Source organism: Struthio camelus, chromosome 25 (assembly GCF_040807025.1).
Source record: "Struthio camelus isolate bStrCam1 chromosome 25, bStrCam1.hap1, whole genome shotgun sequence".
In the NCBI taxonomy this organism is placed as follows: domain Eukaryota; kingdom Metazoa; phylum Chordata; class Aves; order Struthioniformes; family Struthionidae; genus Struthio; species Struthio camelus.
In genome coordinates this window covers 4785701-4807208 of record NC_090966.1, presented here as the reverse complement: position 1 = coordinate 4807208, position 21508 = coordinate 4785701, and the positions used below count along the sequence as shown (strand labels likewise).

General features: G+C 66.4%; 2 protein-coding genes across 7 annotated transcripts; one reads left to right on the top strand and one right to left on the bottom strand.

Moving 5' to 3' along the window:
- Positions 1–39: 39 nt before the first annotated feature.
- On the bottom strand, positions 40–13779 carry PPP1R9B (protein phosphatase 1 regulatory subunit 9B). The gene is made up of 10 exons (XM_068919085.1): positions 12390–13779; positions 7524–7656; positions 6884–7004; positions 6097–6201; positions 5232–5367; positions 4805–4957; positions 4617–4670; positions 4067–4296; positions 3517–3613; positions 40–1719 (listed from the first exon to the last, which is right to left on the bottom strand). Exons 1-10 carry the CDS (start codon positions 13749–13751, stop codon positions 1666–1668), a joined length of 2445 nt encoding a protein of 814 aa, XP_068775186.1. The 5' UTR covers positions 13752–13779; the 3' UTR covers positions 40–1665.
- A 41-nt stretch (positions 13780–13820) lies between these two features.
- Positions 13821–20000, top strand: SGCA (sarcoglycan alpha). 6 transcript variants are annotated; one of them, XM_068919091.1, is made up of 11 exons: positions 13821–14343; positions 16063–16134; positions 16593–16727; positions 17245–17396; positions 17541–17613; positions 17697–17895; positions 18099–18261; positions 18426–18631; positions 18840–18866; positions 19430–19618; positions 19874–20000. In XM_068919091.1, the coding sequence occupies exons 2-11, from the start codon at positions 16095–16097 to the stop codon at positions 19875–19877; spliced, it is 1188 nt and encodes a 395-aa protein (XP_068775192.1). In that variant the 5' UTR covers positions 13821–14343; positions 16063–16094; the 3' UTR covers positions 19878–20000. The 6 variants fall into 6 exon arrangements, with proteins under 6 accessions (XP_068775192.1, XP_068775190.1, XP_068775189.1 ...); XM_068919089.1 differs by having other exon boundaries at positions 13822–14343; positions 17242–17396; XM_068919088.1 differs by having other exon boundaries at positions 13822–14366; positions 17242–17396.
- The last annotated feature ends 1508 nt before the right edge of the window (positions 20001–21508 follow it).

Here is a 21508-nt window from a genome sequence, read left to right as displayed (position 1 = left end):
CAGGCAGTGGGGGTGGGGGTGGGGGGGGAATCAGGCGCGGCCAAGACAATGAGGTTGTATTTATCGATATGACAGGATGAGAGGACGTTGCATTACAAAACGAGGACCAATACATACATACGTACATATATATATAGTATATACACCCACAGGTATACGTGTGAGATTAAATAACCCCAGGACCCCCCCGGGGCTCTCGCTCCCACCCCCCCCTTAAATACTCCCCCATCCCCAAAGTGGCTCCAATCCAGTCGGACCCCTCCCATCACCCCTGTGTGCCCCCCTCCTCCCCGTCCCAGTATAACCAGCTCTGACGCCCAGTTGCCCCCACATCCAGTTACTGTCGGAGACTCAGTACTTAGGGGAGGGGGGGTCCAAAATGGAAACAAAAATAAAGGGATTTCCCCCTGGGATTAGGGGAGGGGGACGTGTCCCAGGGCAGGGGCCCCGTGACCTGATGGGTTTGGCCAGTGGCAGTGGGGGGGACATCCCAGCCCCACAGAAATACTGTGATTTTTTGGGAGGGGGGTAGGGGAGAGGGTATTGATATTTACAGTTGGCAGATTGGGGCTGTGGGGTCTCTCACCCTTCTCCCGGCATTGCTTTCACACCAGAGAGGAAGAGGGAGCAAAGAGGGGAGCCCTGTCTCGTGAGTGCCCAGACAATGGGGCGCAGGTCCTCCATGTCCCCTCTGCTAAGGGAAGGCGAAAGAGCCCTGGGCTCGGGGACGCCGGTGGCAGGTGTCGGGGGAGTCCAGTGGCACCGACGTGGGCGCCCCCACTGCCCCGTGGTCTTCCTGTCCGTGCCTGCGCAGCCGGGATGCCGGGCAGCCCCCGCGTCCCTTGGAGGGGGGGGGGTGCGCTTTGGGAGCCAGCATACCCCCGCCGTGCTGGCTGCAGAGGTTGGCAAAGGCAGAGGTTGGCAAAGGGCCATCATGTCCTTTATGCCTAATGGTGGTGGCACTTTGGAGGGTGGGGGGGGGCCCCCCTCCAACTCCATGTCGAAGGTCTGAAGTGTCCTAGGCACCATGTGCCGAACCCGACGTGGGCACCTTGCTCCGGAGCCGGCCCGGTGCCAGGGTCGAGTCCGCCGGGTGGGGGGTCTGGCCAGCACCGTGTGCCCAAAGGAAACCAGGCCCTGCCCCGCATCGATGCTCCAGGTGAGTCCCAAGAGGAGAAGCTGGGGATGGGGGAGGGGTCTTTCCAGTGTACCCCCCCTTTGTTCCCCAGTATGGCTCACATTTAGGGGGGGGTGTTTCTGCCTGTCCCCCCTCCAGCGTCAAACGTGGGTGCCAGTTCTTTATCTTGATCTGTGTCCAGGGTTGGGGGGGAGGTCAGATTAAGAGGAGGGTGCATTTGGGGAGGGGGAGGCATGGGGGGGCTGTGCCCCCCTCTGATCGGTCCATCACGTTACAAGACTCACACTGGACACAGACATGAACACGGGGTGTCCGCCCCCCCCCTAAACAGCCCCCTAGAGATGCACCCCCAATCAGACCCCCCCGCACTGTCTCTGTGCCCCTGAGGGGAGGTGGGGGGCACCAGGTGGCCTTGGCAGGGATTTCGTCTCCTCCTCGGTGGGGAAGGAGTGGGAAGGTGGGGACGGGGCCGGGGGGAGAAGGGGAAAACCCCTGGGCCCCCCAAATCACTGCTGTTTGAGGGTGGTTTAAGTCGGGTTGGAATTTTTCAAAGTCTGCAGCTTGGCCTCCAGTTCGGAGATCTGAAAAACAGCAAAGGGGAGAGGTCTCAGGGGGGCCCGGTGGGGCAGGGGGCAAGGGCTGAGAGACACAGGTTGGGGGGCACAGGACTGCAAGGGGGCAGGACAAGGGGGGCAGGATGGGAGGACACTGGGGTGGTGGGAGGCACAGGGCTGGGGGAAGAGGGTAGGGGCCTGGGGCTGGAGGGGGAGAGGATAGGGTCACAAGGATGGGGGGGACAGGATGAGCCAGGGAGCAGAGAACCAGGGGTAGGGTGATGGGGGACAAGACTGGGCTGGCGGGGGGAACACGATTGGGGGGACACAATGGGGGATAGGCTGGGCAGGGGGCACAGGGCTGGGGAGCAAGGGAGGGAGCTCAGGGCTGGGGACACACAGCACTTGGCGGGGGTCCAGGGTGATGGCACCTGGCAGGGAGCTCAGGGCCACATGTGGGGGGCACAGTGTCAGGACTGGGGCACAGAGGCATGTAGGGGGGCACAGAGCCAGCTTGGGGGGCCCAGAGAGGAACAGGGGGCTGCAGGAAGGTGGAGGATGAGTTGCTGTGGGACACCGGAGGGGCATTTTTAGGGGTGATTTTAGGAAGGTATGAGGAGGACACTGAGGGGGTCTGCTGGGGTGGGGGATGAGGCAGGAGGGTTTCTGTGCTGGCTGGCCCAGCCAGGGGGGCCTGCCTGGGCCCTGGTGCCCCCCAGCCTGGTGGGTCCCTCCCGACGCTGCCCCGACCGTCCCACAGCGAGAGCAGAGGGTGTGGGGCTGCCCGGGCCCCCCGGGAACCACCCCGACCCCATGGCATTAGGACCCACCGGCCTGGCCTGTGCCAGAAGGGGGGCTGCTGGGGTCCTTCGCGTCACCCGGCCCCATTCTGTAGCCCCCAGTGACCTGCCTGGCCACCCCAGGTGGGCCAGGTCCCGCGTGTTGCAGGGGATCCAGTGAGACCCAGCAGAGGATCTGCTATGACCCAGCACAGCTCTGACCTGACCTGACCTGCTGGGGAGGACCCAGTGTAGCTAGTAAGGAATCCAGTGTCATCTGGTGTGGGATCCAGCATGACCAGCATGGGATCCAGCTCCCAATATAGGATCAAGTGTGACCCAGTGCCTTGTGCAGATCTACCAGGAACCACCATGGGATCCAGCACAAGCAGTCTGGGGATCCAGTGCCCAAGAAAATCTCTTTTGATCCCTTATGGGATGTAAGATCCTGAAGTAGGATCCACTGTGACCTAAAATCTAGACAGATCCACTGCAATCCAGTGTGGGATCCAATGCCAGGAGGAGGGTCAGGTGTGAGCCAGTACCCAAGCAGATCCACTATGATCCAGTGTGGGATCCAGTGCCTGGAGCACAATCCGGTGTGAGCCAGCACCCAAGCAGACCCACTGTGATCCAGTATGGGATGCAGTGCCTGGAGCACAATCTGGTGTGAGCCAGCACCCAAGCAGATCCACTGTGATCCAGTGTGGGATCCAGTGCCCAGAGCAAGACCAGGTATGAGCCAGCACCCAAGCAGATCTGCTGTGATCCATTCTGGGATCCCGTGGCCAGAAGAGGATCAGGAGTGAGCCAGCGCCCCAAGCAGATCCACTGCGATCTGTTGCGGGATCCAGTGCTGGGAGCAGATCGGCTGCGATCCGTTGCAGGATGCGGCGGCCGGAGCGGGGCGAGGTGGGAGCCAGGCCCTCCGGGACAGGCGAGAGGCCGGAGTGACGGGATCGGCGGTGCCCGGCCGTGCCCCAGGTGGCCGGAGCGGTGCTGACGGGGCTCAGGGACAGCCCGCATCCCGGCGCCCGGTGCCCACCTTCTCCTGCAGCTTCTCGATCTCCTCCTTGTGGGCCAGCTCTGACTCCTCCAGCACACGCCGCTGGGCCGTCTCCTTCTTCAGGAACTCGATCTCCCTGCAGTAATGGTGCCGTCAATGCCTGCCCAGCATGTGGGGCAAAGCCAGGGCAGGGGGCACCAGAGAAGGGATCTGTGCCCAGCTGGGGTGTCACGGGGGAGAGGGGCCAAGTGTGGCAAGACCCTGGGAGCTGGGGCCTCAGGGAGGGACCATGCTCAGGGGAGGATCCATGCCCAGGGACGAGCCGTGCATGGGAAGGGGTGGTGCCCAAGGGATGGTCTGTGCCCAAAGGATGGTCTGTGCCCAGGGGATGGTCCATGTCCAAGGGGTGGTCTGTGCCCAGGGTATGGTCCATGCCCCAGCAGATACTCTGTGCCCAGGAAAGGATCTGTGCCCAGGGACAAGTGGTGTCTGGGATGGGGTTGGTGCCCAAGGGATGATCCATGCCCAGGAGATGGTCTGTGCCCAGGGGATGGTCCATGCCCAGAGAAGGGTGCTGCCCTGCCCTCACTTTTGCTGGTACTCCTTGATGAGTCTCTTGGCCTTGCTGTACTTGCGCTCCAGGGTCTGGTACTGGGCTTGTGTTTCCTTGAGGTGCTCATCCACAGCCTGGCACAGGTTCTGCGCCTCCATCCAGTACCCCTCCAGCTTCTCCATCCGCTCCTTGTTCTCCTCCACACTCTGCTCCAGCTGGGCCTTCTCAGCCCGCCACCGGGCCTTCTCCTGCTCCAGGCACTGCAGCTGGGGGACAGTGGGCTCAGGGCTTGGCCCTGCGCAGCAGGGCATGGCACGGTGCAGCACGGCATGGTATGGCGCAGCATGATATGGCACGGCATGGCATAGCCAGAGAACAGGCATGGCATGGCACAACCCAGCATAGCACTGGGGGAGTAGGGCTCCAGGGGGAGATTTGGGGGGCTAGGAAGGGTTCAGGGAGGTGGAGGTCCATGGGAAAATGGGGAGATGAAGGGGATTAGGTCGAGGGAGGATGATGGTGCCTGGGCCCCGGCACGCAGCCCTGCTGCCATACTGGAGCTTGGGCACCCCAGGGCCCCGCTCACCTTCCTCTTGAGCTGCTGGATCTCGGCCTCAGTGACAGCGTGCTTGATCTGGAGCTGGGAGAGGAGCAGGGCATTCACACGGTGTGGGGACAGATTGGGCACAGCCAACCGGGGTCTCCGGTGCAGCCCCCACACATGTGCGCGTATCCACACACGTGTGCCTGCCCCAGCCCCTGCACCCCCCTCACCTCCTTGAATTTGTGCACCAGCTTTTCAGGGTCCATCTCCACGGGGGAGAGCGTGTCCTCGTTCTCGGCCAGCTCGAACACCTCGATGGCCATCTCGCTGCTGGGGAACATGGGGCTCATCTCCTCCTCCTCGTCCGTGGCGTATTCGCCCGTCTGTGGCGGGCACAGAGCAGGGTTGGCATGCAGTGGCCTTACAGCCCAGCACTCACCATCGCCTCCTCCCACCCTGAAACACAGCTCTGCACCCCACTCTCTGCAGGGGACACTGAGACACTGGGACCCATATAGGATGGGGGAACTCAGCCATGGATGAGGGCCACGTCTGTCCCCGACCCTTGTTGAATCCTCTGCCCCCACAGCCAGGGAGGCTGATGCAGGTCATGAGAGCCCCCATCCCTGTGCCCCATGGTGGAGCCATCCCCCTCACCTCCTCATCCTCTTCGGTGTACTGGGTGTACCGCTGCTCGATCATCTCCCGCTGCCACCGCTCCTGCTCCAGGGTCTGTTGGATCAGCTGGGCCACCTCACTCTGCTCACCTGGCTTCTCGCGTCCGATGAGGAACCTGCAGGGACACCCGGGCAGCTCAGCCAGGGGACATTGAGGTGATACAGGCAGGGGACCCCCTGGTGGCGCAGCCAAGGGACTCCCAGGTGGCACAGGCAGGGGACACATGGGCAGCTCAGCTGGGGGACTCCCCTGCTAAGAAACATAGTGCTCCTGCACCCAGTGGTACCAGCCCCTGGGAAGGACAGGGAGGGGGCAGCCCCACAGCACAGCAAGGGATGGGGATGTTGCAGGACCCAAGGGCAGGACTGGGAGGGGTGTTGGGGGGCACTGGTGATTGGGGGTGGCAGATGAGTGGGGGTGCTGGATTAGGGGGCTGGGAGGATCCTGGAGTGTTGTGAGGCACAGGTTGGGGGGCAGGGAGTACTAGAGGGGCAGAGGAGAGGCTGGGGACATATTTTGGGCATTAGGCTGCAGGGCAGAGGGCGCTACAAGGGTCACAGCATGGCCTGGGAGAGGAAAGCTATGGGAGCATGCAATGGGGCAGGGTGTCAGGGAGGGATAGGGATGTTTCAGGGGGCTCAGCACCAGCTGGGGCTCTCCCTGCCCCCCAAGCACTCCCAGCCCAGGGTCGGTCCATGGAGGGGGATCCCTGGTGTGGCAGCCAGAGCCGGCGCCCTATGCCCCAGCCTGGGGTGGGGCACTGGGGCCGGCAGGAAGCCAAGACAATGGGCTATTGTCAGCCCTGGGCACAGCCGCGACGCCCCGGGGTCCCCCCGGGCCCTACCGGACGCGGCCCTTGGTGTTCCTGAGCACGGAGGCTGCGAAGCTCTGCGTCACCCCCACCAGGCTGGTGCCGTCCACCTCCACGATGAGGTCGTTCACCTGGATCCTGGGGACAAAGGGGCCATCAGCAAGGGGACATCCCCTTTCCTACCCCACCCTCTGCGCCCCAGGGGCTACCAGCATCTTGTCCCTGTGCAGGGTGGCCGCAGGGACGAGGAAGTCCACCACGAAGCCATGCCCCCAGCCGCTGCCAGCCACTTTGTGCAGCTGCATTATTAATAGGGCTCACGGCTCAGGTTTCAGCACCATCAGATAAGGGGAATTTGATGCTGTGAATGTGCAAACACGCGTGTGCATGCATTGCGGTATTGGTAGCCGGCTGGTCAGCGCTCACTCATCTCCTGGGTGGTGGGAACATCTGGCTGGCCCCTGCTCCCATCTGCCTGTCTCCTCGCTAGCCCCAGCTGAGCTTTTTTTGGATGCAAACTGGCCTCCTTGGGTTTACATCCTCGCTGGGCAATGAGCACGTGGCCAGGTGTGCAAGCATGGCCAGCCAGGCTGGCTCTGCAGGTCAACCCGCAGATGCCACGTGGCCACCAGCACTGAGATCATCAGCCCAGGGGGCTAGTTGCTGACATCCAGGTGGGAAAAGGGGTAAGGATGTGTCAGGGGCTCCCATTGCACGTCCTCCAGCAAAGCGAGCGAGAACGTGGCACAGAGCAGGCTGGGTGCAGGTCCGATTTCCTGCCCTGGTGCTCAGGGCACTTGGGGATGGGAATTGCCATTACCTGCCGTCCCGGTGGGCCGCTCCTCCCTCCGTCACCGTCTTGACGAAGATGCCCAGTTTCTCCAGGCCCATGTCAGCCCCTGCGCCCATGCCGATGATGCTGATCCCAAGCCCTTCGGAGTCTGTGGGGACAGAGAGCCTGTGTCCTCGTGGGGTGAGTGAGTGGGGACACCCAGGGCTGTTGCAGCCCCTCCAGGCAGGGACACCTGCCTGGGCGCAGGTGGAGACTGAGGCCCCAGGAGATGATGGGTGCTCAGCACAGTGAGAAGGGAGACGGTGGCTGGGTATAGGGCCCCTCTCCCTCCCCGGAGGCTGTGCCGTGCCTAGGCTGGCCTCTCTCCTTCCCCGGTGCCTGGGGATCTCCTTTGCTTGGGGAGCCTGCAGTGGGCTGGCTGCCTCTCCCATCTCCCATGGGCACCCCTGGGTGCCTCAGGCATGAGGGAGCCCCGCGGTGGAGCTGGCTGCAGGGGGGACACATGTGAACACGTGAGAACATACATGCATGGCTGCCATGGCACCATGTGTAAACCAGGTGCACGCATACCCGATGTGCAAGGCAACAAGTGTGCAAGGTGTGCAGGGGATGAGGTTGGCAGCCAGGGGCTGGGAGGGTGCAGGGACCCCAGCCCAGCCTGGCCCACCTTTCTCCAGCTCCACAGGGAAGAGATCGAGCCGCTCCACCCTCTTCTCCAGCTCATACTCAGCTGAGGCGGCCATGGGGTCGACATCCTCATTGCGGCGGTCATAGTCCTCGTTGGAGTAAGTGCTGAAGACCTGCGGGAGGGAGGGAGGGAGCCACTCACAGAGGCAGCAGACCAAGGATGGGAAAACGCCATGGCCAAAGGGATGGCAAAACAGGCATCCATTTTACCATCCCTTTGGCCATGGCATTTTGCCCAACCGCCTAGCCCAGCTCTCTAAGCATTCCCCACTACCGCTCCAGCCAGGAGAAGAGAAAGGATGGATGGAGCAGCTCCAAAGGGGATGTTTTTTCCCTCTGCTCCACCAGGCTCTTAGTAACCTCCTGCTTCCCTCTTCCCCTGGCACCAGTGATGCTCAGAAATGTTTCCATTAGCTGCCTCGGCACGGGTGCTCCTGTGAGAGCAGCACCCGCACCGAGAGGCCCTCCTGGAGCTGGGGAGATGGGAGCCCCGCACAGGGCTTGAGCTGCTGATCCTACAAGACACTAGAGAATTCCCCCCCCCCCCCCCCAGGTCACATCATCAGACAAGGGACAGTTTGAGGAAGCGCAGCAGATGTGAGGTGCCCCTGGGAGCTCCCAGGTCCTTGCAGACCCAGATCCATGCCCTGTGCCCCAAACTTTTTGCCCTCATTTGGCTGAAACGAGGGTGACTGCACCACGCAGAGGGGGACGGACAGGAGGTATGGAGGGACAGACAGATATATTCAGGGATGGAGGGAGGGATGAATGGACAGAAGGGGAGATTGATGCATGGGTGGAAAGATGGATGGATGAATGGACCAATAGGTGGACAAAGGAATGGATGGTTGGGGGGGGTGGATGGCTGGATGGGAGGATGGATGGATGGGAGGATGGATGGAGGGATGGACAGATGGGTGCATGGGTAGGTTGTACAAGCACTGGCTAGTGTGAGCATTGCACAGTTTGAGGTTCCTGCTCGGGGACAGCAACACTGGCTTGTTCACCCCTCTCTTCCCCTTGCCCACCCTCTTCTTCCCCTCCCCCCTCCCTGGAGGCATTCCCTGCTCTCACCCACCACCTTCTCACTTTCCCCTTCCTGTCACCCTGAGTGAAAGAGCCCTGAAGGACCAAGGACGGGCCCTGTGCAAGGGCTCCTCCACAGGCAGAGAGAAAGCAGCCGGGTCTTGCCGGGTTCAAACCCAGCCACAGTAGTGAGGCGTTGAGCAAGGACCACCCGCCCGGCCGGCCCCAGGGGACATGGGGCATGGTCGGAGGGAGGGATGGAGATGGGTCATCAACTTCCGTGCCAAGGCAGTCCTGTGGCCCCTCGGGGAGCACGTCTGCCCAGCACAGCCCAGCTGTCCCAGAGCCAGCCACGTGCAGGCTGTTTTCTTGTTCCGGCCTTGCCTCCACTGTCCTTCCTTGCACTCCCAGGCACTCACACGCCTGCCCGGGCACTTCCATGCAGGCCTGGGCACCCATCCCAGAGCCAGGGGAGCCAAACCCCAGCACTGTGCCAGTCACAGAGGAGATTTAGATGTCACGGGAAGTTTGGGGTGTGCTTATTCCCCTGGGTTTCCACCCAGCGGATTTAACCTCCGGCTCTGCCCGCCGAGCCCAGGGGGAGAGGGCAGGGAGGCAACAGGGACACTAGTGATTCCCCAACCCCTGCATTCGGGCAGCTCCATGTCCTGGCACCCTACCCTCTCGTAGACGGGCACTCTCAGGTCTCTGAGCCCCTTTCCTGCCCATCTGGAGGCCCCTGGCAGTGCCGTGACCCCATGCCCGTCTCTTCCCAACAGGTCCGGGGAGCCAGAGGCTGCTGAAGGCCCTGCGGCCCCACCACAGAGCTGCTTCGCTTGCAGGATGCTGCTCGCTGTGCTGAAGGTTTGGGAGCTGGAGGGTGACCCCAGAGCTGCAGCTGCCTCTGTCTCCCCACAGGCCTGGGGACACAGGAGGTCCCCAGCCACCTTCGGTCCCCTGGAGGGAGCAGAGACAGGGGCTGAACGGGATTTTTCGAGGCCACAGCAGAACCTCCAGACAAAGCCTGGGGAATTGATGCGGGGCAGCTGGTCGGAGCGGGGAGATGAAAGGCAAAGGAGGTCAGGGCGAGCAAACGGATGCTCCTCTAATACAGTAAATCCCTGGGCCTGCTAACCCCCAGCACGGAGCAGCCGGTGCCCGGGGCAACCCCCTAAATCCTGCCAGGCACAGTTCGCTGCAGGGTCAGCGGGTGCCAAGGGGGCTCAGGGACATCCCTGCACTCAGCACCCACAGCCCCCCGTGCACCTTAGCCTGGCCATGCCCACTGCCACCCCCGGTCCCTGGCCCGGAGCAGGGGGCAGGGTCCAGCCCCCTGCATGGGGCACCGGGAACAAGTCCCTGAGCCAGCCCAGGGCAGGAAGTGAGGGCCAGGGGTGCCACATCCCTGCACCCCAGGGAAGGCTGGATGGGGGACCAGCTGGGGACAGGGACAGTTCCTGGGCATGGCAGATGTCTCTGGGGCCGCCAGCCCGGGGCTGCAACGCCACCAGGGGCGAGTGGATTAGGGATAACACGGCGCTGCTAAAGCCTTGCAACAAAGGGCATTAGGGATGAGTGTCAAGGGCCATTGCACAAAGCCCAGTGACACTCAGCAATGAGCAGGACCCACAGCATGGCCCAGAGCCACCTGGGTGGCACCTAGGGGTGCACGTCACCCTCCACAGCCTGCCCCGTCCTCCCGTAATCACCGGAGAAAGCACCTGAGGAGCCACGAGGGACTTGCCCGGGAAAGGGGATCCCTGCACGAGCCCTGGCACGGGGCTCACACCTCCAGCCGGGGATCCAGTCCCCTGTCCCCAAAGTCCCCAACCTGCCTCCCAGGCAGCACCCGTCCGCTCCCGGCATCTCACTGAGCTGGGCACCCCCAGGTGGGCCCTTCTGCCCCTCCGTCCCCGCGGGCCCCCCAGGTGCCCGGGGTGTTTGGAACGTGCCAGGGGCCCCCAAATACCATGGGGCAGCGGCCGGTGGGATGTGGCCCCCCACGCACTGGATGCACAGGATGGGGTGGCACTTCTCCCAGGTCTCCCCATCACCAGTGCCCCCCGAGGTTTGTGGGGGGGGGGGTGTCTCGGACACCTGGGTCCCATCCCCACCGTGCAAGCGGGACCCTCTCCTTTCGCCTCCAGCCCACGGAGGGAGGATGGAGACAGCGAGCTCCTGGCACTTTTGGGGGCGATGCCGACCTCCCCTTCCCATGCTGGGCTCTAGGGGAGCCCCCAGCCACTTTGCCCCAGAGCCAGGAGTCCCAAAGAGCCCGGCTGCCCCCTCCACCGGGGCCAGCCCTTTCCCGGGGCTGGCCGGGTGGGTGCCCCGCTCTCCCTGGCCTGCGGCCACTGCTGCCACCGGGGGCCCCTGGCGGGTCCCTGTCCCCCCCCGGCCCAGGTGGGGCCACCCACCCGCCTCTGACTCAGAGCCAGAATATAGGCCGGGTCTCTAAAAATAACCCAGCTCCAGCACAAAGCAATTTCTGTTCCTCCAGTCGGGGGGATACGAACGCGAGCGAAAGCCCCGAAATAGCAGCGCGGCCCCCTTCTCCCCGGCTCCTCCGCCGGGAGCCTCGGGCTGGCTCCGGGGCAGCGGGGGACCGGCGGGGAGCCTGAATCCCAGAGCCGTCCCCGTGCCGGCCGCGTCCGGGCCGGAGCGGGGTGGGGGGGGCCGGGGAGCCCTCGCTGCCGCAGCCACTTCCCCTTCCTCCGCTTCCTCCCCGCGCCGAAAATGGGCACAGGGTGGGGGGGGGAGGACACCCAAAATAGCCTCCCTGGCCACCTCGCTCCCCTAGGGACCCCCGAATCGGGGGACACCAGGGTCGGGTCCGGGGAGGGGACACTGTGTGTGTGTCCCCCCCCCTTAAAAATCCCTGGGGTGGGGGGAGAGGGTGGCAGCATGGCCTGAGGGCGCCCGGAGGCCTGGCGGCCGCCACTGCCTTTCCAGGCGATATTTAAGGGGACCCCCCCCCTCCCTGGGGCACGGCAGCTCCTGGCCTTTTCCGGAGACTTTTTGGCCCTGGGGGGGGGGGGTAGTGGAGCTGCTCAGGGGCTCCCCCCACTGCCACCCAGGCTCCTGCTGTCCCCCAGCCCAATGTCACCGCTCACCCCATCACCGTCCCCAGGGTGACACAGCCCCCTACAGGGTCCCCGCTGCATCAGGGCTCACTGGGGGTGGGGCAGGGGGGGCTACAGCACGCCAGGGCCGGGCCCTTCGTTAGCCGGTTCGTTAGCGGCAGCCCAGGCCCAAGCGCCTCTGCAGCCTCCGAGGCGCCCGCCGGCAAGGGCACGGCCCGGGGTGCTGAGTGGGCACGATGCCATCGCAGTGGGTGGGGACCAGGAGGGTGCAGGACCCCCCCTCCAACCCCACACCAGGACCCTGTCCCCTCCCTGCGCCCGCGTGGCCGGGCCGGACGCCACCGCCTCGGGTGTCCCGCTGGGCCGGGCTGCGTGCCCCACCACGGCACCGGGGCCACCCACCAGCACGCAGCCCCCCAGAGGGGTTATTTTGGGGCACGGGAACAGGAGGTAAATCACAGCCCTTCACTCCGGCCTAGGCTCTGGCAGCCCTTTTCCGAGCTGGGCCGCCGCGGCCCTCACCGAGCCCGGGGACGTCCCCAGAGCTGGCCGCGCTCTGCTCGCCCGGGGCAGCGGGGTGCCCACGAAGGGTGGGCACGGGGACACGGAGGTTGCCCAAAGCCCAAGGGGAGGGAGAAGGCCGGAGGAGGGGGCAGAGTGATGCCCCCGCAGCCCTGGGTTCCTCCCTGCTCTGCCCAGGTTGCCCCCACCGGGAAGGACACCACCGGCTGGCTTACCTGGATGGGCGCCGTGCTGAACTGGATCTTTCGGTTGGGGACGGGCTCCTCTTCCTCGGACAGCCCGGGGATCTCCACGCAGCTGGACTCGGGCTCGTAGAGCCCGTCGGCCTCTTCGTCCTCGTCCAGCCCGCTGCCCCCCGAGTCCTCCCCGAGCCCACTGTAGGCACTTATGTCCACCAGGTCCGCCTCGGAGAAGTCCTCCTTCTTGGACTCATCGTACAGGTCACCCTCGTCCGCCCGCTCGCCCTTGCTGGCCTCCTCGGGGTAGGTGGCCTCCTCACCTCCCTCCAGGTGCTTCTCGGTGGCCACGTGCCCGGCCTCCCGGCCAGCAGGCACCGTCGCTTCGGCCTGCAGCTCCTCAGCCCTCTTGGCCGGCTCCGGTGGCAGTGCCGGCTCGCCCGCTGGCTCCTCTGCCCGCTCGCCAACCTCCGGCTCTGAGTCACCGCTCTCCTCCACCTCCACCGGCTTGATCTTGCACACCTCTTGCACGCTCGGTCCCCGGGCGCTGCCTCCATCCTTCTCTGCCGGCCGGCTGCCTTTGCTTGGCCCTTTCTCCTCCTCAGCTTGCCGGAGCCGGGCCTGGAGCGCGGGGCTGTCGCCCGGCCGGCTCTCCGCCTTGCCCGCGTCCTGGCCCTGCAGGAAGACCCGAGAGCGCTTGCTGACCAGCTTGGAGTTGAGCGGTCCCACTTTGCCCGGCGTCTTGTGCAGGTTGTTGCGCAAGTCGGCCTTCTCGAAGACGGCGCTGAGCTGGCTGACGGTGGGCGACACGGCCTCCGTGTCCAGCTTGTCCAAGGACTCGGTGCTGCCGTTGAACTTCACCACCACATCCAGCTTTCGGTCCTGGAAGCCGGCCCGCTCCTTCCGCAGCAGGAGCTTGTTGGTGGTCTCCTTCTCCTGGAGGCTCCTCTCGAAGATCTTGCGGGTCTCCTGCAGCTTGGAGAAGGGCTTGTCGGGCTTGGAGTCGAAGCGGCTCACCCGTTCGGAGACGCTGGTGCCCAGCTTGAGGAGGGTGCCTTGGTCCATGGTCTCGCTGAGGCTGCTGGCCCGGGGCAAGGAGAGGCGGACGGGCTTCTCCTTGGCCTTGGCCAGGTCGCAGGCGCCCTCGGCACCCGGTGCCGTGCCCATCTGCAGAAACATGTTCTTGATCCGGTGGACGTTGGAGCCATACTTCTTGCTCCGGGCTTTCTTGGCGTCCTCGCCGTCAGCATCCTTTGTGGTCTTGAGGGCCTGGATGCTGGCTTCGTAGGCGTTCCTGTGCGGGGACGCGCTCCGCAGCCCGCCGGTCCCCGTGCTGCTGGCGGGGGCCGCGGCGTTGCCGCCCGGGGCGGCCGCGCCGCTGGCGGCCTCCGTCCTCAGCATGCTTCACCGAGCCGCCGGCCGCATCGCCCGCCTCCGCCGCCTCCCCCCGCCGCCGCACGGCCGAGGCAGCCCCCGGCCCCGGCACCCCCCGACGCGCCGCGGCCCCTGCGCCGGCTACTGGGGCATCGCGGGCGGGCGCTGCCGAGGGGGATGCTGCCGGGGGCGGGGGGGGGGGACCGGGACTCGCACCTGGACCGCGGGCTTGGGGCAGGGGGGGTCCCGGCGGGGCAGCGGCTGCGGGGGGCAGGCGGGTAGGTCAGGCCATATCCAGCTGCAGGGGGGGGACGGAGCACTCCTCTTCCTCTCCCCCCCACCTCCACCACTCCGCCCCGTCCCTCCTTCCTTCCTCCCTTCTCCTCCTCTTCCCCTTTCTCTCTGGCTGGTGATGGAGCCCGAGCGCTCGCTGGCTGCCGTCTGCAATCCGCCCAGGCTCCCGCCCCGCTGCCCGCAGAGCCCTCTGGGTCTTAGCGACGCTCTCTTCCTCTTCCTCGCCGCCTCGCTTCGGCCTCGCTTCGGCCTGGCCTGGCCCAGGCAGCTGGCCCGGGGTGGGGACACACGGCAGCCCCCAGCCCGGACCCCCCCCAGCCTGCCGGTACGCAGCTGGGGTGCCCCGCGGTGAGGCAGCTCTGCACCCCGTGGGTCCCCTCCCCGCTCCTGGCCCTGTGTCCCCCACCAGGCACGCGGGGGTCCCCAGCCCCTGTCCCCCCCAATCTGTCACGTCCCATGTCCCCCTCCCACTCCAATTCTGCCCCCCAGCTCCCTCCAATTTTGTCTCTGTGCCCCCCCGTCCAGAAGCATCCCCAAAGCTGCTCTGCCTCTCCCCATGTCCCCCCTCCCCTTGTTTTGTCCTTATGTCCCCCAGGTCAGTCCCTACGTCCCTTCAGTCCTGTCCCCGTGTCCCCCAGTTTTCTACCCATGTCCCAGCTCTGTCCCCATGTGCCCCCCATCCTGCCCCTGCGTCTTGCCCGCTTTTGCACCCGTGTCCCCCTGCCCCATCTCTGTGTGCCCTCCTGGGTCTCTCCCCGTGTCCCCCCGTCCCTGCGTCCCCCTCTTTTTGTCCCTGTCCCCCCCAGTGCCTGCCACAAGGACTGCTGTCCCTGCAGCCCCCCGGGGGGGCTGCTGGGGGCACCGCGGCCAGCATTAACCCTTCGGTCCCCCCAGCACGCAAGGTCTCCCGTACCCCACACCGGGGTGTCTCGTGTCCCCACTGGCTTAGTTGCTGCCTAAATTGTGTCCCCTCCCACCGGAGCAGTACACGGTGCTGCACGTCCCACCCCACCGGTGGGGTCGGGGTTGGGGGAACAGAGGCAGAGCCGTGCCAGGCCGGCAGCCAGCGCGCCCCCCGCTCCAGCCGCTGGGACAGGCCGCGGCCGCCGGAGCAGCAGCCCCATGCCTCGGTTTCCCTGCGGTGCATCGGGGGGTGGGGGCGAGGGACGCCCTTGGGGACGAGCCGCAGCCTTGGCACCACGGGAGGACCCCTTCTCGCACAAAAGCACCCCAAGAGGGCTGGGGGGGGGATGCAGGGCACAGAGCAGTGCTTTCTGCCCCCCATCGCTGCCGTGCGGGGGGCAGAGGGCTCCCCCCTCCCCAAGCCAGGGCTGCGCGAGGGCGCCAGGACCCTGCAGCGGCCCCTCACCGCTTCCTGGCCCTTTGTGCGTGACGCGGCGTGACGTGCCGTGACGTCCCCCGTGGCCACCCCCTTCCCCTTCCGCCACCGCCCGCCCGCCAGGCCCGGGCCTCCCCCCATCACCCCCCCATCCCGCCCGTGGTGAAACCGCCGCTCTCCCAGCACCCTCCGCTGCTGCGTCACGCCAAGCCGGGGCGGGGGGGACACCCTTCCTGCCCCGCCGCCATCCCGGCGCTGCACCAGGGCTGGCACACGCTTGCACCCACCCTGGTGCATGCACACGCATCCGTGCAAAGCACACGCATGTGCACGCCGATGCACGCTCCGGCCCAGCTCGGGGGCTGCTGGCCCCGTCCCTGAATGTCCCCTCCCGTTTCGCCCCGGGATAGGGGGGCAGCAGGCAGCAGGGGAGCTGCCCTCGAAGCCGTGCCCGCCGCTCCGGGCTCTCGTCCCCAGCCGCCCTGCTGAGCGGGTCAGGCGTGTGCACGGGGACACGGCCACCCCAAAAACCCCGTGGCCGGGGTGGGGGGGGCACAGCCGGGCCACTCCATGCCTCCTTTTGCATGCATTGCTCCCCGGAGCCAGCAGCACTCTGGGGGGCATCGGCACCCAGCTGGCCGGAGGCGGCGGCGGGGGGACCGTCCCCGGCGCGTGCGGTGGCACCCCGCTGCCTCTGTCAATCAGGCCCTGGCTGTGCTCCCGGGCTGACGGCGAAGATGGAGGCGCCGCGGTTCCTCCGGCTCTGGGTGCTGGCAGGCGAGTGGCCACCCCGGACCCCCACGGCCGGGCTGGGGGCACCCGCAGGCGGGACGCGGCCGGGGGCAGCCGGGAGAGGGGCAGGAGCGGGGGGCACCGGCGGGAGGTGACGGAGCCCGGGGGGACACGGCTGCGACGTGACAACGGAGCTAAATAAATCCGTCCTGTGCCGGGTGCTAGGTGGGGTTGGGATGGGGGGGACCGAGCGGGGGGGGATTGCTCGGCGGCCAGGCAAGGAGAAGGTGCCGTCCTTGTCCCCGTCCCTGTCCCCGTCCCCAGCACCTCCTAAATATAGCCTGGCCCTTTGTCTCGGGAGCGCCCGGTGCCAGAGGGACGCCGTGTTTCTGACCAAGCCGGGCAGGGGCCTGCAAGCGCCTTCGGGTCGGCCCGGGGTCTCGGTGGGGAAACTGAGGCACGGAGGAGCTGCCCTGGCTCTAGCCCCCCGTGCTTGGCAGCAGTCGTGGTCCTCGGAGGCGCCCGGGGCTCCCTGCCTGACCTCAGCCTCTCCTCCGAGACCGGAGCCATCTTCGTCCACGAGCTGGAGCGGGAGCCGTTCCAGGAGGCCTTCCTCGCCGCGCGTGAGGAAGACGCCGGTGAGTGCGCTGCACGGGGACACCCCAGGGTGGCTGGGCTGGGGCAGGGGGGGGGCCCGGGACCATAACTGACTTAACGGGGGCGTTGGCTAATGCTTGCCGGTCTGTCTGTCCATCCAGCCGTGCCTTTGTCCCTCCGTCCACCCCTCCGTGCGTTCCCTTCTCCATCCGTCCCTCCGCCCACCCCTCCATCCATGCATCCCTCCATGCATTTGGGCACCGGCTCCTGCTGCCCTTGAGGCCTGCTGCAGCTCATAAACCCATCTGGGAGCAGGAGCAATTCGTCCCCCGTGACTAAGCAGTTGGGGGTCACCTCAATTTGGGGGAATTCAACCCAAAAAGGGAGCGGGAGGCTCCAGGGTGCAGTCGCTTTTCCCCATGGGGAGGGGTTTGAAGCGGGAGGGTTTGCAGGGTGGGGGGGGGTCTGCTGGCAGCAGAGCCTCACCGTGTGTGTGCGTGCATGTCTGTGTGTCCCCGTGTCCGTGCACACATATCCGTGTGTCCTCACACCTAGAAGTCGTCCCCGAAGGCCCCATCACCTTCCAGCCCCACCTGGGCGGCCACCCCGACCTGCCCCGCTGGCTGCGGTACGCCCAGCGCGGCCCCTCCGAGCCGGGCTACCTCTACGGCTCGCCCACGGCCGCCGAGGTGGGCACCCACGTCATCGAGGTAGGCACCGGAGTGGTGGCGGGGGGGGTCCCGCGCCCCGCGGTACACCTTGCACGCTTTGCACGTCCTCGTGCGAACGTGCCGCCCCACTCGAGGGCGAAGCTGGGGTCCTCCAGGATGGCCGGGGCCTCTCTCCCGCTGCAGGTGCTGGCGTACAACAGAGACACCTACGAGACGGCGGTGCAGAGGGTCATCGTCACCGTCGTGCCCTCCCCAGGTACGGGCGACGCGGAGCCGGGAAGCAGGGGGAGGGATGCCGGGTGCGGTGGCCAGCCCCACGCGAGCCGTCGTCTCCCGCAGCCGGGGAGCCGCCGTACCAGGGCGAGTTCTTCGTGGCGAACAGGAACGTGGAGGAGATGCTGCCGGCCGCCGCGCGGCAGCTCTTCCGGCAGGCCGTGGACGGCGTCTGGGAGCAGGACGACCTGAGCATCATCAACATCACCTCGGCCCTGGACCGGGGCGGCCGCGTCCCGCTACCCATTGAGGGCCGCAAGGAAGGGTAGGAGGCAAGGCACCGCGGGGATGCTGTCCCCGGGGTTGGCCAGCTCGGGGGGGATTTGGTCCCTGATGCATCCTGAGCCTCTATGCTCCGGCATCCGACCGTGGGAAAAAGCGGATTTTGGGGCCCATCTCCAGCGTGGTGGCTCGCCGGGAGTGCCGGGCGCCCCGTCACGGCCGGCTCCCCGCTGTGCCCTCCACCAGGGTGTACGTCAAGGTGGGCTCCCGCGCCGCCTTCTCGCGCTGCCTGGCGTCGGCCGCCTCGGCGCAGAGCCGCTTCCGCTGCAGCCTGGGGCAGCAGCCCGTCGCCACCTGCTACGACACCTTCGGGCCTCAGTTCGCCATCGACTGGTGCAACCTCACCCTGGTGAGACCCCTGCCCTCGCCGAGCCCGCATCGCTCTCCCGCGGGCACAGGACAAGGCGCAGCGCTGCGCGCCTGCCTCGCACGGCTTTGCACGCCCGGGAGCGTGGCGGGGACCCCAACAGGGTCACTCCGTCCATCCCTCCCTCTTCGCGACCCCTTTTCCAGCTCGAGGTCTCCGCCAGCCCCACGGCGCTGGGGCCAGTTTGGGGCACCGGGCTGCTGGAGAACGGCAGCGATTTTGCGCCTCCCACCGCGTCGCCCGCCGGGGACTTCCTCGCCGGCTACCTGCTCACCATCCTTGTGCCGCTGCTGGTGGCTGCGCTGCTCTGCCTGCTCCTGGGCCACCTCATGTGCTGCCGCAGGGAGGGAGTGTGAGTCGGGGCGCTGGTGCCTTCGGGCACTCAAAAAACCCACCCGAGACCCCAACTCCCTGCTGCATGGGCAGCAGATGGGGGATTTCCCTGGGGAACCTGGGCTCGCGCCCCCCCGTCCCCAACCTGGGACCATCTGGTGGAGGTGGCAACCCTTCCCTCCTCCTCACCGCCTGCTTTTTTTCTCCCTTTCTGCTTGGTTTTGTAGGCAAAAAAGGGACATGGAAACGTCTGAGTAAGTCCTGGGGCTGGTTGGGTCCCCTTGGTGGGGAGGGGTGAGCCGGGGGCTGCCTGCACCGGGGGGCCGAGCCGCGCAGGGGAACTCCCATCCCCAAAGGAGCCCTCCAAGCTCTTCTTCCCCCACGCCTTGGCCCCCTCCAATGACCCAGGACACACAAGGGTTTGAGCACAAGAGCTGGTTTACTTCTCCCGGCGTTGCATGCGAGGGCCAGTCCCCGAGGCCGCTGGCCACCATCTTGCCAGTCCCAGCTGCCACCGTGCCGATCACCCCAGGCACAGAGCCGACCCCCCCCCCATGCCTTGGGTCTCCCTTGCGGTGGGAAAAACTGCTCCTGGGACCAAAAGCGCGAAAATCCTCCCCAAACCGGTGTGCACATCTGGAACGCCAGTCCCCAGCCCTTGCTCCCCTGTGCCTGGCACCGAGTCGTCACCCAACAGGCCAACCTTGGTCCTTCCCTGCCCTCCCACCCTCGGTGATGGTTATATGGGGTGGGCTGTGGGGTCTGGCTCGAGGCGGCGGGGGGAGCCGGACCCTCGCTCACGGCCCGCCACCTGCAGCATCCAGCTGCTCCATCACACCACCATCCACGGCAACGCGGAGGAGCTGCGGCGCATGGCCGGCAGCCGCGACGACGTCCCGCGGCCCCTCTCCACCCTGCCCATGTTCAACGTGCGCACGGGCCAGCGCGCCGACCCCACGCGGGGCCTGGGGGACACCGCCTGCCTCCCGCTCCTCCCACGCCAGCGGTGAGCCGTGGGGGGCACGTTTCGGCAGTGGGGGGGCGGGGGCTGCTGTTGCTTGGGATGCAGCACCCAGGTGGGCCGGTGGGGTGGAGCAGGACACCTGGGTCCTATTCCCTTCCTCTCCAGCCTGAGCTGTCCCACCTGGGCTGGTAGCTAATGAAACCCTTAAATAAGATCCCCTGGAAGGGAGGTGGGTGATTTGGGGGGGGGGGGGGGGGGGAGGGAATTGAGACTAACCTGCTCTCTCCCTGTCTCCAGGTGATGGCCTGCTCTGAGTGCTTGCATCTCTCCTGCTGCCCCAGGCTTGCTGCAAGTGGCCTGGAAAGGTCTCCTCTGCTGCGGTGGGGTGGCTTTGGGTTGGTAAAGCTGCTCCTTAGCAATGAAATGTGTCTTCTCCCTTCTTCCCTGGGTGAGCGGTTGCAGAGGTGCAGGAGGCAGGGTTTGGGGTGCGTTGCCCCAGCTGTGACTCCCCTCCCTGGGCTCTTGGGGCAGGCTGTGGGTGCAGCCCTCCTGGGGGCCTCCAACTGGGCTCACCCCAGGGCCCCAGCTCAGAGCTGCAGTCTCGGGGGGTGCGGGGGGGCTGATGGGTGTGCAAAGTGAGACCCTGACCCATCTCACCAGGCATCCCCCTGTGCATGGGGCACCCGCCTGGAGGCTCTTGCCCAGTCCGACTGGCTCACCCCATCCACCGCACAAACCTGGGCATCCTGCTCGAGCATCTCGGCTGGGCTGTGATTTGGCTTAGCCTCTCTTTACCCAGCAGCTCCATCTCCCTGAGGTGGGTGCACAGCACTGGGGTCCTGGGTGCCCCCCAGGCATGGCCACGCGAGCCGGCTGCTCCCCGGCCTCCTACGAGCCCGGCGGTGCGGGCTGTTCATGCCTGCGAAGAAAGAGCCTCATTCATGGTGGGGCCACCCCCCCTGCGCCGGGGCAGGCGGCCAGGGTGGGGGGTTACGAAAACACGAGGGCCCGGAGGAGAAACAAGAGGAGCCATTGAAAGGGCCGGAACCCGGCTCCGGCGCTTCCCGCGCGGCCCGAGGAGAAAGGCGGCATTCAGCGTCCCGCCACGCGGCTCGAGTGCCTCCGGACCCCGCAGCACGGAAAGCGTCCCCTCGCTGGGGGAGTCGCATTGGGGGTGCTGGGAGATGCCCTCAGCCCTGGCACCGGCAGGGCATCGTGGGCACCCCGGTCCCCTCCGTGGCAGCATCTCGCAGGCAGCCTGGCGGAGATGCTCGTGGCACCCGCTGGCTGGGTGCGCTCCGGGTTGGCGCATGCTGCTGGTGTCTGCCCGGCTGTTTGCACACCCGGGGGTGCATGTGCTACGCTGGGGTGCGCTGGCACCTCGCTATCCCGTGTGGGTGCTGCTCTGGGGTGCAGATGTGCACAAACCTGCACCTCTGTCAGCCAGGGCACGTGCAACCTGCCTGCACCCAATTTCTGTGCCTGCTCCCAGCCTCTCTTTGTACATTTTCCTGCACAAACGCAAAGGCTCTGTCCCTCCACAACTCTTCCTCTCTGTGGGGCCCTGCGGATGGGGGGGCAACCCTAGCCCAGGCTGCCCCATGCCTGTTTGATGCCACTTTCTGCAGCTCCCCAGATGTTCCCTGCAGCCCCTCCAGATGTTTCCCCAGCCCTGCTGCTCCCGGGGGATGGCTGCCACAAGGTCCCCCTTTGCTGGACCACGGCTGTACCCCATATGTGTGTCGTTCCCTCCCTCCCCCCCCCCAGAAAAGCCCCCCAGGGCCTCAGGGGCTGGGCAGCAGGTCTCGGCCCCAGCCGTGGGGCGGGCTGGGGAAGGGGCCGGGCTGGCGGGGGGCCGGGAAGGGGCCGGGCACCGAGGGCGGGGAAGTTGGGAGCGGAGAAGCGAAGCAGAAGGAGAGCAGCAGCCCCGGA

Coding starts and splice junctions, on each gene's coding strand:
- PPP1R9B (XM_068919085.1), bottom strand. CDS start 13,751: ATGCTGAGGACGGAGGCCGCCAGCGGCGCGGCCGCCCCGGGCGGCAAC. Junction 7,657..12,389: donor TCAGCACGGCGCCCATCCAG/GTAAGCCAGCCG, acceptor TCCCTCCCGCAG/GTCTTCAGCACTTACTCCAA. Junction 3,614..4,066: donor ATCAAGGAGTACCAGCAAAA/GTGAGGGCAGGG, acceptor CCATTACTGCAG/GGAGATCGAGTTCCTGAAGA.
- SGCA (XM_068919086.1), top strand. CDS start 15,942: ATGCATTGCTCCCCGGAGCCAGCAGCACTCTGGGGGGCATCGGCACCC. Junction 16,728..17,241: donor CGCGCGTGAGGAAGACGCCG/GTGAGTGCGCTG, acceptor CCTCACACCTAG/AAGTCGTCCCCGAAGGCCCC. Junction 17,896..18,098: donor ATTGAGGGCCGCAAGGAAGG/GTAGGAGGCAAG, acceptor GCCCTCCACCAG/GGTGTACGTCAAGGTGGGCT.